The 15,968-nt window shown below is 41.0% G+C and overlaps 3 protein-coding genes across 7 annotated transcripts in view; 2 read left to right on the forward strand and 1 right to left on the reverse strand.

Annotated features, from left to right (window-relative positions):
- LOC135513789 (serine/threonine-protein kinase TAO3-like) overlaps positions 1-2,096 on the forward strand; it is a 164,010-nt gene extending 161,914 nt beyond the window's left edge. For all 4 annotated transcript variants that reach the window (XM_064936719.1, XM_064936718.1, XM_064936720.1 and 1 more), the window contains one exon: positions 762-2,096. In XM_064936719.1, coding sequence (XP_064792791.1) covers positions 762-923 — 162 coding nt within the window. In that variant the 3' untranslated portion in view covers positions 924-2,096. The remainder of the gene's footprint in view (positions 1-761) is intronic.
- A 292-nt stretch (positions 2,097-2,388) lies between these two features.
- pebp1 (phosphatidylethanolamine binding protein 1) lies at positions 2,389-6,075 on the reverse strand. Its single transcript, XM_064936726.1, has 4 exons — positions 5,864-6,075; positions 4,174-4,283; positions 2,943-3,043; positions 2,389-2,756 (listed from the first exon to the last, which is right to left on the reverse strand). The coding sequence occupies exons 1-4, from the start codon at positions 5,996-5,998 to the stop codon at positions 2,539-2,541; spliced, it is 564 nt and encodes a 187-aa protein (XP_064792798.1). The 5' UTR covers positions 5,999-6,075; the 3' UTR covers positions 2,389-2,538.
- Positions 6,076-6,228: 153 nt separating this feature from the next.
- Positions 6,229-15,509, forward strand: LOC135513790 (V-set and immunoglobulin domain-containing protein 10-like). Of its 2 annotated transcripts, XM_064936723.1 has the most exons (10): positions 6,505-6,835; positions 7,018-7,329; positions 7,809-8,114; positions 8,343-8,491; positions 8,694-8,844; positions 10,763-11,047; positions 11,303-11,416; positions 11,779-11,937; positions 12,340-12,419; positions 15,167-15,509. In XM_064936723.1, exons 1-9 carry the CDS (start codon positions 6,694-6,696, stop codon positions 12,417-12,419), a joined length of 1,698 nt encoding a protein of 565 aa, XP_064792795.1. In that variant the 5' UTR covers positions 6,505-6,693; the 3' UTR covers positions 15,167-15,509. The 2 variants fall into 2 exon arrangements, with proteins under 2 accessions (XP_064792796.1, XP_064792795.1); XM_064936724.1 differs by lacking the exons at positions 6,505-6,835; positions 15,167-15,509 and adding an exon at positions 6,229-6,496 and having other exon boundaries at positions 12,340-13,040.
- The last annotated feature ends 459 nt before the right edge of the window (positions 15,510-15,968 follow it).

Below are 15,968 nucleotides of genomic sequence, written 5' to 3' on the forward strand. Positions count from 1 at the left end.
TGTATTTATGTCTGCAATAGTTCAGGTGTATTTATGTCTGTACTAGTGCAGGTGTATTTATGTCTGTACTAGTGCAGGTGTATTTATGTCTGTACTAGTGCAGGTGTATTTATGTCTGTACTAGTGCAGGTGTATTTATGTCTGTACTAGTGCAGGTGTATTTATGTCTGTACTAGTGCAGGTGTATTTATGTCTGCACTAGTGCAGGTGTATTTATGTCTGTACTAGTGCAGGTGTATTTATGTCTGTACTAGTGCAGGTGTATTTATGTCTGTACTAGTGCAGGTGTATTTATGTCTGTACTAGTGCAGGTGTATTTATGTCTGCACTAGTGCAGGTGTATTTATGTCTGTACTAGTGCAGGTGTATTTATGTCTGTACTAGTGCAGGTGTATTTATGTCTGCACTAGTGCAGGTGTATTTATGTCTGCACTAGTGCAGGTGTATTTATGTCTGTACTAGTGCAGGTGTATTTATGTCTGCACTAGTGCAGGTGTATTTATGTCTGCACTAGTGCAGGTGTATTTATGTCTGTACTAGTGCAGGTGTATTTCTGTCTGTACTTTGCTGACTATGGAGTGGTTATATAGATTCATGTTGAATTTCAAATCAATCCCCTATACTAGCTTGAGCAAAAACCTGAACGAGCAGCTGTTGCAGGTCAAATTCAGCAGTACTCATTCATACCTTACCTTCAGTATGTTGTGATTCCAAATACTCTTGCTTCTGATAGTTTAATGAACTAAGTTGTTGTTTTGTAGATTGAAGAGGAGCTGGCTTCCCTTCAGAAGGAGCGTACAGAGAGGATCAAGCACCTACTGGAGCGCCAGTCAAGAGAGATTGACATGTTCGACATGGAGAGTCTCCGTCTGGGCTTTGGTAACCTGGGGGCCCTGGACCCCCCCAAGGATGATTACAGATGACCAGCCCTGGTAACCTGAACCCCCCCCCAAGGATGACTACAGATGACCAGTCCTGGTAACCCTGGACCCCCAAGGATGACTAGACCAACGCTGGTAATCTCCTCGTGGCCTGTCTCTCGATCTTCCTCCTCATCCCGCTGACCTGGTCTGGTTTGACCAGTTGGGGTCTTTAGTCACTGATTCTCACACACACACACCAGCCCAGTGCTAGTCTAATGCCAACGGGCCCCCGATCTCGTGGTACTCTTTTTTTTTTTTACTAGGCAAGTCAGTAAATTTGTCACAAGATGACAAAATGCTGGACAACTTCCTAGGCTTTCTGTCTTTTAAAGAATAACAATACAATGTCAGTGTTCCTGTTTCTTGTGCAGTGATGGCACTTGTAGTGTGACTAAGCAGAAACCAGAGAGGGAGAATAAGACAGAACGAGCACGACGATAAGTGAATAATGTGTTGTTGCTCAATGATCACGCATTAGAGGTTAATAATTGGTTAAAACTGTGCAAAATTTCAAGCCCAAAACAAACTGATTCTTCAACTCTTTTTTTAGATTTATATTCATCAGGACATTTTTATGTAAAAATGTTAAGCAATTTCATATGTTGAGAACATGTTTTAAGTCATAATGTACATATTGGTACGTGAATCAGTTTGATTATAAACTTAACTTGGGAGGGACACTGAGGAGACTTGCAATGCACCCTGGTACTCCACTGATTCTCTGCACTGGCATGTAATGTGAATATTACGTCTGGAATTGCACACTATTCCCTATGTAGTGCAGTGCTTATAGGGCAATAGGGATGTGATTTAAGACGGCGCCCATGTGAATCCCTACTCCCAGGTAGCACAAAGGGCTTTGTCGCAGGGGGAGGGACATGTATTTTGTGTATAGAACAATTTATGTAGAGCTTTTACTTATTTTCGTATTTTAATTGTTATTCAACTATTTCTTTTTTAATGGATGATTACTCTTCCTTCAGTAAGTCAACTCGATCGCTCAGTGTTTCTTGAAAGTCATTCTTTTTTGCTGCAAAGTATTTTCTTATCAACCAGATCAGTAAATAAATGCTTTATCTTTGCATGCACTTTCATTTTGTTTTCCAGGATTAAGAGAAAGCATGAATCGGTCAGCTTTTAATTATATTTGTAAATAAAGTGCTCATCACACAACTTGTCTAATCTGTCATTGGATTTTTAACTGAAAGCCATGATTTGCTGTATACAGGTAGTCATGGAGTTTGCTGATGGTGACATCTTGGCCACATTCAAGGTCCACCACTGAATGGTTTATGCAGGGCCAGGTTGTGTTAAAGGAGCACTCCACCACATTTTCATTATCGCCAGTGTCTACAAAAATAACTGATGCAACCATAGAGTAACTCATTCAAACAGTTTTGGAGAACGGTCAGCGACTAAAGATTGTAAACCAAACAAGATTAGCTTTTTTGTTTGATCATGGGGATAGAGAGATTACTTTTTAATGAGTCAGCATGAACAACTCTAGGGCACTGCTCACATAATACAATTGTAAAATAAATCAGTGTGGCAAAAAAAAAGGCATTGTGGTTCCTGCAGTTATCTACATAATGTTAATTTCTGAATAATCCTTTGTTTATTTTCCAGCCAGTTGCTCATAGAGTTTCGGGACATAATTATCCCATTCTGCCTGGTAGCAGGTTCCAGCCAGAGGAACTCCCAGTCCGTATTTCTGGCGGAAATCTTGGATCTTGAACTTGCCGCGGTTGTCTCCACAGCAGTTGGTGAGGACGGGCTCCGTACAGGAGAGGTTTCCTGACTGCTCATAGACCAGCCACACATACCTGTGGAGACCTGGGGGACACACACAGAGACAGGAACAAAGATGTCACGTGGTCAATGAGGGAGGAAGTGCAAAGGCTATGTGAAGCAATGCACCACATGTCCAATAATACACTTGTGTAGAAAATGTGTCACATTGAAGTTTCAGAAATGCCTAGAGGAATAGAAGTCGCTCCAATCATCATTGGATAAGGTTACCAGTGCCTTTGGGAGGGCCAGACCCAACGTAGTCGGACATTACACATCCACTGGATACATCGTTTCCCTTCATGTTCACCACCAGAAAGTGATGCCACTCCCTTCAAAAGAAAACATTCGTTAGGAGAAAAAAATATATATGGTTATCCAACATCCTTGAAAACATTTAAGAAATAAAGATTACCGATAACACAATCTGTTGGCTTCATAAATCATCAGGGGGTGTCCATGTTTGAACAGCATGCAAGCTTGTCCACTATTTTCCCCAGATGTTGATATTAAGTGACCTACCTAATTTCTCAGAATGAGAACGAGTTACCAAAGCCCAATGCTAGTCTAATGCCAACGGGCCCCCGATCTCGTGGTACTCTTTTTTTTTTTAACTAGGCAAGTCAGTAAATTTGTCACAAGATGACAAAATGCTGGACAACTTCCTAGGCTTTCTGTCTTTTAAAGAATAACAATACAATGTCAGTGTTCCTGTTTCTTGTGCAGTGATGGCACTTGTAGTGTGACTAAGCAGAAACCAGAGGGAGAATAAGACAGAACGAGCACGACGATAAGTGAATAATGTGTTGCTCAATGATCACGCATTAGAGGTTAATAGTTGGTTAAAACTGCAAAAACTAAGCCCAACAAACTGATCCTTCTCATCTTCTTGGTGCTGCTTTCAGTTCCTTCAACTCTTTTTTTTTTAGAATTATATTCATCAGCACCTTTTTTGTATAAAATTAAGCAAATGTTGATATTAAGTGACCTACCTAATTTCTCAGAATGAGAACAAGATACCAAATCCTTAGATAATTGTGTTTAATGCTTACTGCACATGTATACAACAGTCGTGATGTTTCAGTAGTCTGCTCTGCACATCATTTGAGGAGTTGAGACCTAAAAAAGGGTATCATGAGAAAGGTTAACTTCTCTTTTATATGTGTTGGTGTCCATGTGACCCATTCTGTTGGACCCAACCTCAAACGCAAATAGCAAGTTGAAACCACTTGTCAGAGACAAAGAAGGGATCTCTCAGCTTTGTTGTTGTAAGTGTGTGAGTGAGAGAGAAAAATGGGAAGGTGCACACAGCACAGAAGAAGCAAAGGGGGTTAGACACACACCCCCCCAAAAGAAGAGACAACACTCAAAAACAATAATAAGTGTGATTCTGGAGATGCATGCATTTAGAATATTGTGCTAAAAATAATTTGATATATCGCCCAGCCCTACGGCAGCCCACCCAAATATGGGGTCTTTCCTGCTGGGTGCGTCGGGGTCGGTCATGACCAGGGTGTACAGCTTTGTGGAGTCACACCCCTCCCACTCGATAGAGGTGGGACGGCTCTGCACCTGTGAAGAAACAAACCACGGGGAATGTAGTTGGTCTCAATAAATACAAGCCCATCCCATTTTGGTAATAACGCACACAAGCAGTGGTCAATATAGTTGGTATCGCAACAAAGCACCCTACAAGCCAAAAATACTTTCACAACAAGTCAAGGTTGGTATCACAATACAAGCATTCCACTACACTCACATTAACATCTGGTAATCATGTGTATTTGACCAATAAAAATGGTTGCTATCACAAATACAAAACCACAGTTAATATTGTTGGTATAACAAACAATAAGCAACAAATCAGTTTAATGTATTAATGATATTCGATTGAACTGTGGATAATTATGTTAATTTGAGTTAGGCCAAAAATCCTGCACTAAGAGAGTGCTGATTAACATAGTCATTGCCCAACCCTCTTCTCTGCAGTGCAGACAGTCAGTCAGTGTATGGTCAGACCACCTCTTATGCAGTCTAAGCAAGACTGGAACATTATTGCACACTGACACGGTTTTGTGCATTGTGTCACATTTTTGCAAATAAACCTGTTCTTGCAAATTCTAGCTAGCTAACAATCAATATGGCTATTCTGCTACCAATCAATAACATTTTTTAAATGAGCTTACTTAATGTAATGTATCAACTACTATCTATTGAGCATAATCGTGAGCACGTGCTGTTACACTACAACTCTAATTATATTCGAGACACTAGCTAGTTTGCAAGCTAACTCCACAGAACAATGAGATATTTTACCGGATGTATGAATGTGAAGCATCCGCTTGGTGTTTCCGCTCACTACCAAATATGTAGTGAGAGGAAGCACACTGGTCGGAGAAGATGGAACGATATAGATTTTGGATGACATTTTCGCACCAATTAAACACGTGTTCTCAATACAGTTCTGTTCCCAACTATAATATGTTGTGGACTAAGTTGTAGACTTTACCCTTTCCAAAAGTGTGTGTATATCGCGTATAGGAGTGCAAATGCGAATTCAGTTATTGCACAGGCGCACCTCAGGCGGCGCAGATACAGGCTAGAACGCGCCAATAGGATCTCATTAGCTCGTGTTTGGCTCAGCCCACTATAAATCGTTTGGTCCCATTGGAAACGACAGGCATGGTCCATCTTGGTTTAGTAATTTAAAAAAATATTCGCTAAATCGTTAGTTATTATGTCAAAGATGAACGCCGATGCAACGGCGAGTAACTCATTCGAACAGTGTACACCACAGTGTTGGAGAAAGGTCAGCGACTAAAGAATATAAACCAAACACGATTAGTTGTGTTTGACTGATCATATGGATAGAGATAACGTTTTAATGGAGTCGGCATGAACAAATCTAGGGCATTGCTCACAGAACACAAGTGTAAAATAAACGAGTGTGGCACAAACAAAAGGGCGTTGTAGTTTCTGCAGTTATCACAGCTACACAATGTTCATTTCTGAATACTCATTTACTTTGTTAATTTGCTTGTTTTGCCCACTTTGACTCGTTTGGTCCCATTGGAAAAGACAGGCATGGTCTATATTGGTTTGGTTCTAAAATAAATATTCGTTAACTCGTTAGCGTTCGTCTTTGACAGTACCTGTGTTGGCGTGAGCACTTTGCCCAACTCGTCGATTTCAAGAGAGCCATACTTGACATGGAGGGTCTGTGCAGGCTTCTCATCCACCTCTGTTAGGGCAAGATTCCCTGTCCACTGGCTTAAATCTACCGGCATTTTGACTGATTCCGGAGAGCTGAAAACAGGAGCTGCTTTGACTTATTCTGCACAAAAACACAAGGGGGCAGGCACAGACAGGGCCCGGAGTCCTGACTATGCATTGCGTTTAGGCCAATCACAGTACGTCTAGCTCTGCAGTTAGCTCTTGTGATTGGCCTAAAGTTCTGTCAATCCCTCACGTTACTGCCCAATGGCGCGAATTTATCTTTCTAGAATGTTCTTTTCATGACCAAGGTCCACTCCTACTCGAATTGTCACGTTTTGCTGTTAAAGCTACATTGTGTCTTTAAGATTTAAAAACATATATATAAATTACCTACATTTCAGACACTTTTGTGTTAGTTTTCCCTGAGTTAGATTTCACTCTAGAGAAAGAGATAACAGGCTGTCTGTCACCTTCTCAGTGAACTTGGGTAACCCGCCTCGTTGATCAGCGCGGTGACAGCGGTATCAACTGTCAATAAACTAGAAATCCCCTGCTGCACCTTTAAGAAGGTAAGTGTTGGGTGTGGTTTGAAGTTTCCGGATAAACGTGCGGGAGTAAACAGCCAGGTAGCCCAATGGCTGAAAAATTATTGCATGTGGCAGTACCATGGAGAAGAAAAATATTGAATTATCGTGGCTCATAATTCCTATATCAGTTACTCTAACCAGTGTTATGTAAACTAGGTGTAGAGGTGTGTTGTCACCGCATGCACAACAGGTTGTCTGACAGAGGTTGGCAACCAAAGCATTTGTCTAACTATAAATCAGAGTATATATGCTATACAGTAAGAGGAATAATTATGAATGGCTTCGCAGTTGCAATTTTTCTTCAGGTCATGCATCAGACCGGTGAGTGTCCACTTGTGACATGTTTATGAAACATAATCCATTGTTTTTAGCCTATACAGTGAAATTAGTTATATATTAGGTCTGACGTTTTGATCTATATAGGCCTACTGTTCACTTTTATAAGCAATTTGTTGAATCGCGTCTCTTGTCTTAAATTATCTTGCTCATTGTTTTTATGAAAGTTGCAGCAAATGGGCGCTTGGATGAAACTACTGTAGCTGGAACACTGGGAGAGAATATTATACTTCCGTGTTGGAACACTGCGACCAATGTGACCCCCTCATTCACGCGATGGATGACGAATGGCCAGTTTACCATTGAACGCAATCATTCCATTATAATTCCAATATCCCCAAGTGAAGGGCACCTGACCATACTGTACAATCAAAGCTTGTACATCAACAGAATTAATCTATCAGATGAGGGGACCTATCTCTGTGATTCTTTACCCCATAACAACAAAACTCAAACAAGTCTCACATTGCAAATAGTCAGTAAGTATCTGTGTTCTATCATAACAATGTGTGTTGATGTCCTTCATATAATGACTTGCAGATACTGTACTGGTATCTTGGTCAATTGCCCTGGCAGTTGCCCTAGAAATTATTTTGAACAATTATTGCCTTGAAACTGGTTATTCCGGATGATTTGGTGCTGGGGCTGGTTTCATAGCACATGCTGTAGTAGCCTGTGTGTTTTGTAGGCATTTGAACAATCATGATCAGAGGGGTACTGCAGTGTTACCTTGACCATTATGTAGTATATGATGGATGGATGGAATGGGACTGTATAATTTTTTTACAAACGTTGTGTATGTTATGGAATCAGTCCACATTGCTCAATAATGAAAGATGGGTGCCTTGAGTTGTAACAAGGCTTGATTGTTGTATACTGTGAGGTCTGTTTTCAAGTGGAAAATGTCTGCCTTCTTCGGCAACACTATAGTAAAGTATCTCATGTTTACTTCTTGCAGGTGGTCCTGACAATAGCATCATAGACATCCAGCCAGCCACGCCTCTTTCCAACGGAACCCTCTTTGTTGTCAGGGGTTCCACGGTGTCATTCAACTGCTCCAGCTTGTCCTACCCCTCCCAGAGCCTGTCCTGGGGGTTTCAGGGTGTGGAGTCCAGTAATGACTCTCTGGCAGTGGGCAGTGGGTCATGGCTGGACTTCAGGATAGAGGATGTTCAGCCCACAGCTCAGGGGAACTACAGCTGCAGAGCCCAGAACTCAATCTCCCAGAAGACTGCTGGCTCTAGCACAGAGCTGCTTGTATACTGTAGGTGACTATAAGGGAAACAGACTTAATGGTCTCTGATAGTGGTTGCTCGGGGATTAGTGACAATTTGAATATCGGTATATATCCTAAGCTCCTAATAGATACCTATCAGAAACAGTGGCCAGTGGTGCTTGTTCAAATGACTTGTGTACCTATCTTATTGTTGTGTAATAACCCAAATACCTCATCAATTCTATACTGTAAAGAGCATCCATCTTTCTCCTTTAGATTCCCCAGAGAGGCACCCAGAGTGTCTGTGGAACACAGGGAAGGATCTGTCCCGTGTCCAATTCAGCTGTAGCTGGTTTGGAGGCTACCCCTCTCCCACGTTATTCTGGGGGGAGAAGCATCAGAAGTCAGGGAGCCATGGGAAGCAGGTGTTTGTTTTGTGGGGGTTAAAACATTATTTAATTGGATACATGCTTTTAAAGTGTGTGTGTGTGTGTGTGTGTGTGTGTGTGTGTGTGTGTGTGTGTGTGTGTGTGTGTGTGTGTGTGTGTGTGTGTGTGTGTGTGTGTGTGTGTGTGTGTGTGTGTGTGTGTGTGTGATCCTCAATTTTTTACTTTGTTGTTCTTTTAGGTGGCTGGACAACTGATGGAGTCGGAGGAGACAGATAATCTGGTGGTGAATCTGAACAGGTCGTTGTTGTTCGATGGGCAGATGCTGAAGTGTAGTGGGCATCACCCTACGATAAGTCCAGGAGAGGATAAGTTCTGCTCCTTCACCCTGAGTAAGTGAGAGATGACTGCAAACGTAGTGAATGGAACACTTCCCTATATAGTGCACTACTTCTGAACAGGACCCATAGGTAAATAAGTGTACTATATAGGCAATAGGGTGCCATTTGGGATGCACACCCAGCCAACATCTGATATGCCTTTTGTTTGCATTCAGCTTTATGGTTTCTATATTGCAACTGTACATAGATGCCCCGAAACGTGTCAATATCAGTTCTGCATTCAATTGTACAACTGACTAGGTATCACCTTTCCTTTCTGCTGTATAACTGACTAGGTATCCCCCTTTCTGTTGTACAACTGACTAGGTATCCCCCTTTCCTTTCTGTTGTACAACTGACTAGGTATCCCCCTTTCCTTTCTGTTGTACAACTGACTAGGTATCCCCCTTTCTGTTGTACAACTGACTAGGTATCCCCCTTTCTGTTGTACAACTGACTAGGTATCCCCTTTCTGTTGTACAACTGACTAGGTATCCCCCTTTCTGTTGTACAACTGACTAGGTATCCCCCTTTCTGTTGTACAACTGACTAGGTATCACCCTTTCCTTTCTGTTGTACAACTGACTAGGTATCACCCTTTCCTTTCTGTTGTACAACTGACTAGGTATCCCCCTTTCTGTTGTATAACTGACTAGGTATCCCCCTTTCTGTTGTACAACTGACTAGGTATCCCCCTTTCTGTTGTACAACTGACTAGGTATCCCCCTTTCTGTTGTACAACTGACTAGGTATCACCCTTTCCTTTCTGTTGTACAACTGACTAGGTATCCCCCTTTCTGTTGTATAACTGACTAGGTATCCCCCTTTCTGTTGTATAACTGACTAGGTATCCCCCTTTCTGTTGTATAACTGACTAGGTATCCCCCTTTCTGTTGTACAACTGACTAGGTATCCCCCTTTCTGTTGTACAACTGACTAGGTATCCCCTTTCTGTTGTACAACTGACTAGGTATCCCCCTTTCTGTTGTACAACTGACTAGGTATCCCCCTTTCTGTTGTACAACTGACTAGGTATCCCCCTTTCTGTTGTACAACTGACTAGGTATCCCCCTTTCTGTTGTACAACTGACTAGGTATCCCCCTTTCTGTTGTATAACTGACTAGGTATCCCCCTTTCCTTTCTGTTGTACAACTGACCAGGTATCCCCCTTTCTGTTGTATAACTGACTAGGTATCCCCCTTTCTGTTGTACAACTGACTAGGTATCCCCCTTTCCTTTCTGTTGTACAACTGACCAGGTATCCCCCTTTCTGTTGTACAACTGACTAGGTATCCCCCTTTCCTTTCTGTTGTACAACTGACCAGGTATCCCCCTTTCTGTTGTACAACTGACTAGGTATCCCCCTTTCCTTTCTGTTGTACAACTGACCAGGTATCCCCCTTTCCTTTCTGTTGTACAACTGACTAGGTATCCCCTTTCAGTTCAGGGTTCTTTATTGGGACACCCTACCATTGGCCAATTTATTGATACAATGATGTTGGGTAATTACTAAAAGAGACATCTCGTCTGTCTCTTATTTACTTTCAGCTTTTAACCAACTGAATGGTTTCCACAACTGTACAAAGCTCATAGAATATTAGTAATGTGTGAAACACCCAGTGGCTGTGGCACACCTGGTCTGATTCCAAAAGAAACCTGCAAAGGAGGGAGCTGTCTTTGTGATTCCAGAAAGGCGAGATATTTTGAAATAATTTATCAGCGTTTCTGAGCACCAGGCAAGATGACTCAAACAGTGAGGAAGAACAAAAATAATGTTTTACCTACACCTCTTACCAGGCTATACTTTTCCCATGTCACACCCAACGCAGTTTGTGTGATTGTGTGCGTACCTGTATAGAAGGATATCTAGCTAGATGTGTATCTATCACTAACCCAGTCTAAAACCCTGTCTCCCTCCTCGTCCCCTAGAGTCCCCCTATCCTGAAGGGGAACCACTAGTCACAGCGGTAGAAGGAACCAACGTGACATTAACGTGTACAGAGTCCAACTCCCTGCCTCCAGCCCACACCAGCTGGCAGAGGACAGCCCAGCAGGAGGACGTAGTCTCCAGCCCTAAGTACGTCCTGTCAGAGCAGGGCCCCACCTTCACCCTCACTATAGTCAACATCACCAAGCAGGACGAGGGCTTCTACTTCTGCAGGAGCGAGAACCCACTGATGGTCCGCGAGTTGGAGATCTATTTAACAGTTAAAGGTTAGTTCAGAGAGGTGTGTGTTTACAGATTGGATATCTCTGCAGACTCCATCTGGTCCTTGTGATAATCTATGTTGATGATCTTACAGGTGCAGAAAGGTAGCAAGGCAACACCTTCCCTGAAATGTCGCTAAACCTGTTGCCTCTCCCTGTTAGCTTCTAACAAGACTCTTTAGATTATTGTACATTAATTTCTCTTTAGTGACTTAACTTTTTTTTAACTTAATCATGTCTAATGTTGTCTTGTTTCCACAGCCACCTCTCAATACACTGGAGCAATCATAGGGATATTCCTAGCTATTTTGATAGTAGGATCTGGCATTGTTATTGCTAAGACAATATACTCCAACCGTGACCGAATATGCCTGGGTAAGATCTTTTCCCCATGCATTATAATGTCCCTTTTGTTGATAGGGCTTAAGCTTTGTAACTGCCTGTGCCATATCAGATTATCTGCCTTTGTTATTTTCAGGGGTGCAATTTTCACTGGGGACGGGGACATAACTAAAAAAGAATAGTTATGCCTCTCCCCTAAAACCAAAGTTGTACCCCTGGTTATTTTTGTATAATTTCTTGAAAGGGAATGGATAATATGACCCCCATCACCTAAGATAATATAAGATATACTTTGATGATAACCGACTTGTGAAGTTACCGAATTGCTAAAAGATATATGCAAATACTAACTACCTACTTTGAAATCTAAATATATGTTGTTGTTTTTATTACAGGTAATGGATTTGAGCAAATGGGGGAGAGAGGAGATGTGTTGAGCCTGGTAGAGGCAGATGAAGAGGAGGTGTTTCATGAAGCTATACCCAGACTGCCACCTCTGCCTCTGACCAACGGACACAATACTACACTTGTAGAGATACACACAATACCATCCAGTAAGGAATGATTTTCTGCTTCCAAGTTGTAGGGGGGATTTCCCACTTGGGTATTGGCTGTATATTAGTTGTTTTCCAAATGTGTATTTGATATTAAATGTGACACTAATAATGTTGCAATGTTGTATTTGCACATGTATCCGTAATACACAGTGGATAGAACTGTAACTGGGCGGCAGGTAGCCTAGCGGTTAAGAGCGCTGGGTTCGAATCCCAGAGCCGACGAGATGAAAAATCTGTCTGTGCCCTTGAGCAAGGAACTTAACCCTAATTGCTCGTAAAAGTCGCTCTGGATAAGAATCTGCTAAATTACTCAAATATAACAGTTCTGTTGCTGTTTTGTATTGATCTTATACTGTAGATGCAACTATAACCCAAATCTGTAACCAATCTCTTTTTCAGTTGACCACGAAGATGCAGAAATTCTTGAGCATCCATTACAGCTAGAAGATAGAGATATCGATGAGCTTGTCACGTTTTAGGTGTTGTAAGACTTTAAGAAAACTATTGTGTTGTGTGTGTAATGATTGGTGGTTGGTTTGTACAGTATGTAGATACAGTATATAGGTTTGCTTTTTACCACCCATTTGACCTTTGTTTTGTTTTAGCTTCAGGCTTATTAGGTGATACTTAACATGGTTATTTCAATTAATTGTTGCCATTTGCCTCATTTAAATTACATATTTGACAATAATGTAACATTTTGTATTTCTCAAAAACAAAATTAAACCGGTTTTAAAAAATAAAATAAAAAAAGGCAGGGATGTAGTTCTCTCTCTTGTTTTTATATACAAGTTGGAATGCGTAGGCTTATCAGGGCCTAGTTTTAAAAAATGGATTTCGATAGGATTAAATCCATAGAAATAGAACGGAAGAATCGGTAGGCAGGTTCCGTTGACCCAGGTTTGTTAGATAAGCAATGTTTAAAAAAAATAATAATAATAATCATTGCAACATGTTTAATGGAAAGGCAGTTATAGAAGAAATGTTCTAGATTGATAACTTTTGTATTCGTTCGATGGGAGTATTTGTTTTAATCAAACTTTAACACGACAAATGATGGAAGCTGTATTTTTTTTTCGAATAAATGATGATTGACGATTCATTTTTTGAGGATACGCGGGGGCCGTGACGTCATCACGTAACTATAAAACTCTACTCCACATTTTGTTTAAATGTATTTATATTTAACCTGTATTTAACTAGTCAAGTCAGTTAAGAACAAATTCTTATTTACATTGAGGGCCTACCCAGGCCAAACCAATATTGGGCCAATAATTGTGCGCCGCCCTATGGACTCCCTATCACGGCCGGATGTAATACAGCCTGGATGTCACTAAATGTTTACTGTTTGCAAAATCTTTTTTTCTATAAAACATTTTCTTTAAGGGGAACAAGATTGTCCTGACTTTAAAGAACGCCTTGATTTTCTGGTTGGCTGGCAAGTTTCACTATCCGATTACTTCAGATGTACATGAGCGCAGACCGTGGCGATGCGTTGGCACTCGTCCCAGAAATATATGATTCAGTTATTATTGCGTTGTGGCTTTCGCGGGCAACATGAAACAGATAGGTGGGAGGACATACAGGCTGTCGCCAATTTATTAATGCGTAATTTACCTAAGTGGGTAATGGAAACACTTCAGCCTCTACAGTTTGTATTCCACACTAGGTTTTTGTGAAAACATGTTTGGGTTGTGAGTGACGTCACAACGGTTTGGTTGACACAAGAAGCTTTCACGCACCCTAGCAGACAATTGTGGCATTTATTTCCTATGCGAACATTCTAAATGTCGACAACAACAAAAATCACTGGATAAGTAATGGCAACATGGCAAGTGATTTGAATGGGGACAGTTGTTCTATTCATTATATTTCTATGCATTTAATCCTATCCGATAGCCGAAATCCAGATAGATAACTTTAAAAATTGTTCACTGTAGATCAAACAAATCGGGGACAAATCAATTTTACGTAATAGAAAACAAGAGTACATGTGCTAAGGTAGCCAATCAGGAAATCTGTACTGTACAGGAAATAGATGAATTCTTCTCCTTTTACTAAAAACACGCAATAAAACAACAACAATTAGGCTATTTTACATCATTTAGCGATCTAAAGACATGATGGGCGCTCTGTTTTCCTCTTTATTGACTGGAAGGCATTGTTAGATAACCAGGAAGTCCGTTAAGAACAAATTCATATTTACAATGACGGGCTACCCGAAAGGCAAAAGGCCTCCTGCGGGGACGGGGGCTGAGATTAAAAATATAGGACAAAACACACATCACGACAAGAGAGACACCACAACACTACATAAAGATAGACCTAAAACAACAACATAGCATGACATGAACACACAGCATGGTAGATATTGGAGCTGAGATCCGCCCACCCACAATCCCAGTTCGCCTGATCTATGAGACACGGGGTAGTGTGGGTGGTCGCCAGTGGTGTAAAATACCTCTAAAAGTACTACTTCAGTCGTTTTTGGGGGTATCTGTACTTTACTTGACTATTTATATTTTTGACAACTATTACTTCTACATTCCTAATGAAAATAATGTACTTTTTTTATTCCATACATTTTCACTGACACCCAAAAATACTCGTAACATTTGGAATGCTTTGCAGGACAGTTCACGCACTTATCAAGAGAATATCCCTGGTCATCCCTACTGCCTCTGATCTGGCAGACTCACTAAACACACAATGCTTCGGTGGTAAATTATGTTGGAGTGTTGGAGTGTGGTCCCTGACTAACCGTGAATTTGAAAAAATAAACAAGAAATTCCTGCCAACTGGTTTGCTTAATATAAGGAATTTGAAATTATTTATACTTTTACTTTTGATGCTTAAGTATATTTTAGCAATTACATTTACATACATACAGAAATGTACACATACTTTTAGACTTAAGTAGTATTTTACTGGGTGACTTTCACTTTTACTTGAGTCATTTTCTATTAAGGTATCTTTACTTTTACTCAAGTATGACAATTGGGTACCTTTTCCACCACTGGTGGTCACCTGGCTGCTTCAGTATGGTATGCATGTATGGACTTTAAAGACAGGACTGTAAATATTCCTTCCTTTTGTCCTTCCATTCTCCATTGCTTCCTCTCCTCCTTCCTGATTTGAAAGTATTGATGATGTTCATCAGCACCTCTGGAGATTGAAAAAAAACATGTTTTAGTTTACTGTCAATAATGCTTATTTGTCTGTATAGAGTCAACAAGGTTGCTATTCCCCCGGAGAGCAACAGACAGGACAAGAGCCTGAACTGTGATCAGACAGTGTGGGGTCTCACGTTTGGACCACGTCCATCAAAAACACCAACACCTGGTGATAAAGCAGCCTCCAATGAGAGAGACTCATCCAGACTGCTTCTGGCCACTGGACAACGGAGTCATGAAGATATGGGATGTTGCAACTGGTCGGACATCTTGCTGTTTGTTATGGAGTTGAGGCTAATGTTTCATTTGGTGATAGCACTTTTCATGTAACCCTTATTTTGAATAGATTATCATATAATTGTATAAAGATCGATAACTAAATATTTATGAATGTTCCTTCAAGCTGTGTTTATTTCACTCCTAATCGAAGCTCACCCTGATATCTTCCTCTGGAGATAACACCTTAAGGATATGGCATTTAACCCAGAAGGTCAGCCATTATTATATCTAAAAAATATATATTAATCCAAAGAGCTTTTCTCTGTCTCTTTTTTTCAATTGTCTATCTAAATTCATGGATATTTTTTATTGCACATGGAAATAATATTGAACTGCTCTATACTTACCTGCTTCTCCGCCTTCCATAAGTCAAAAATAGCCACATCGTCACTGGCTACAAGGACTGGATCAGACACTGTCCTCACTGGCTACAAGGACTGGATCAGCCACTGTCCTCACTGGCTACAAGGACTGAATCAGTTACTGTCCTCACTGGCCACAAGGACTGGATCAGCCACTGTCCTCACTGGCTACAAGGACTGAATCAGCTACTGTCCTCACTGGCCGCAAGGACTG

This window comes from Oncorhynchus masou, chromosome 25 (genome assembly GCF_036934945.1).
Source record: "Oncorhynchus masou masou isolate Uvic2021 chromosome 25, UVic_Omas_1.1, whole genome shotgun sequence".
Classification (NCBI taxonomy): Eukaryota; Metazoa; Chordata; class Actinopteri; order Salmoniformes; family Salmonidae; genus Oncorhynchus; species Oncorhynchus masou.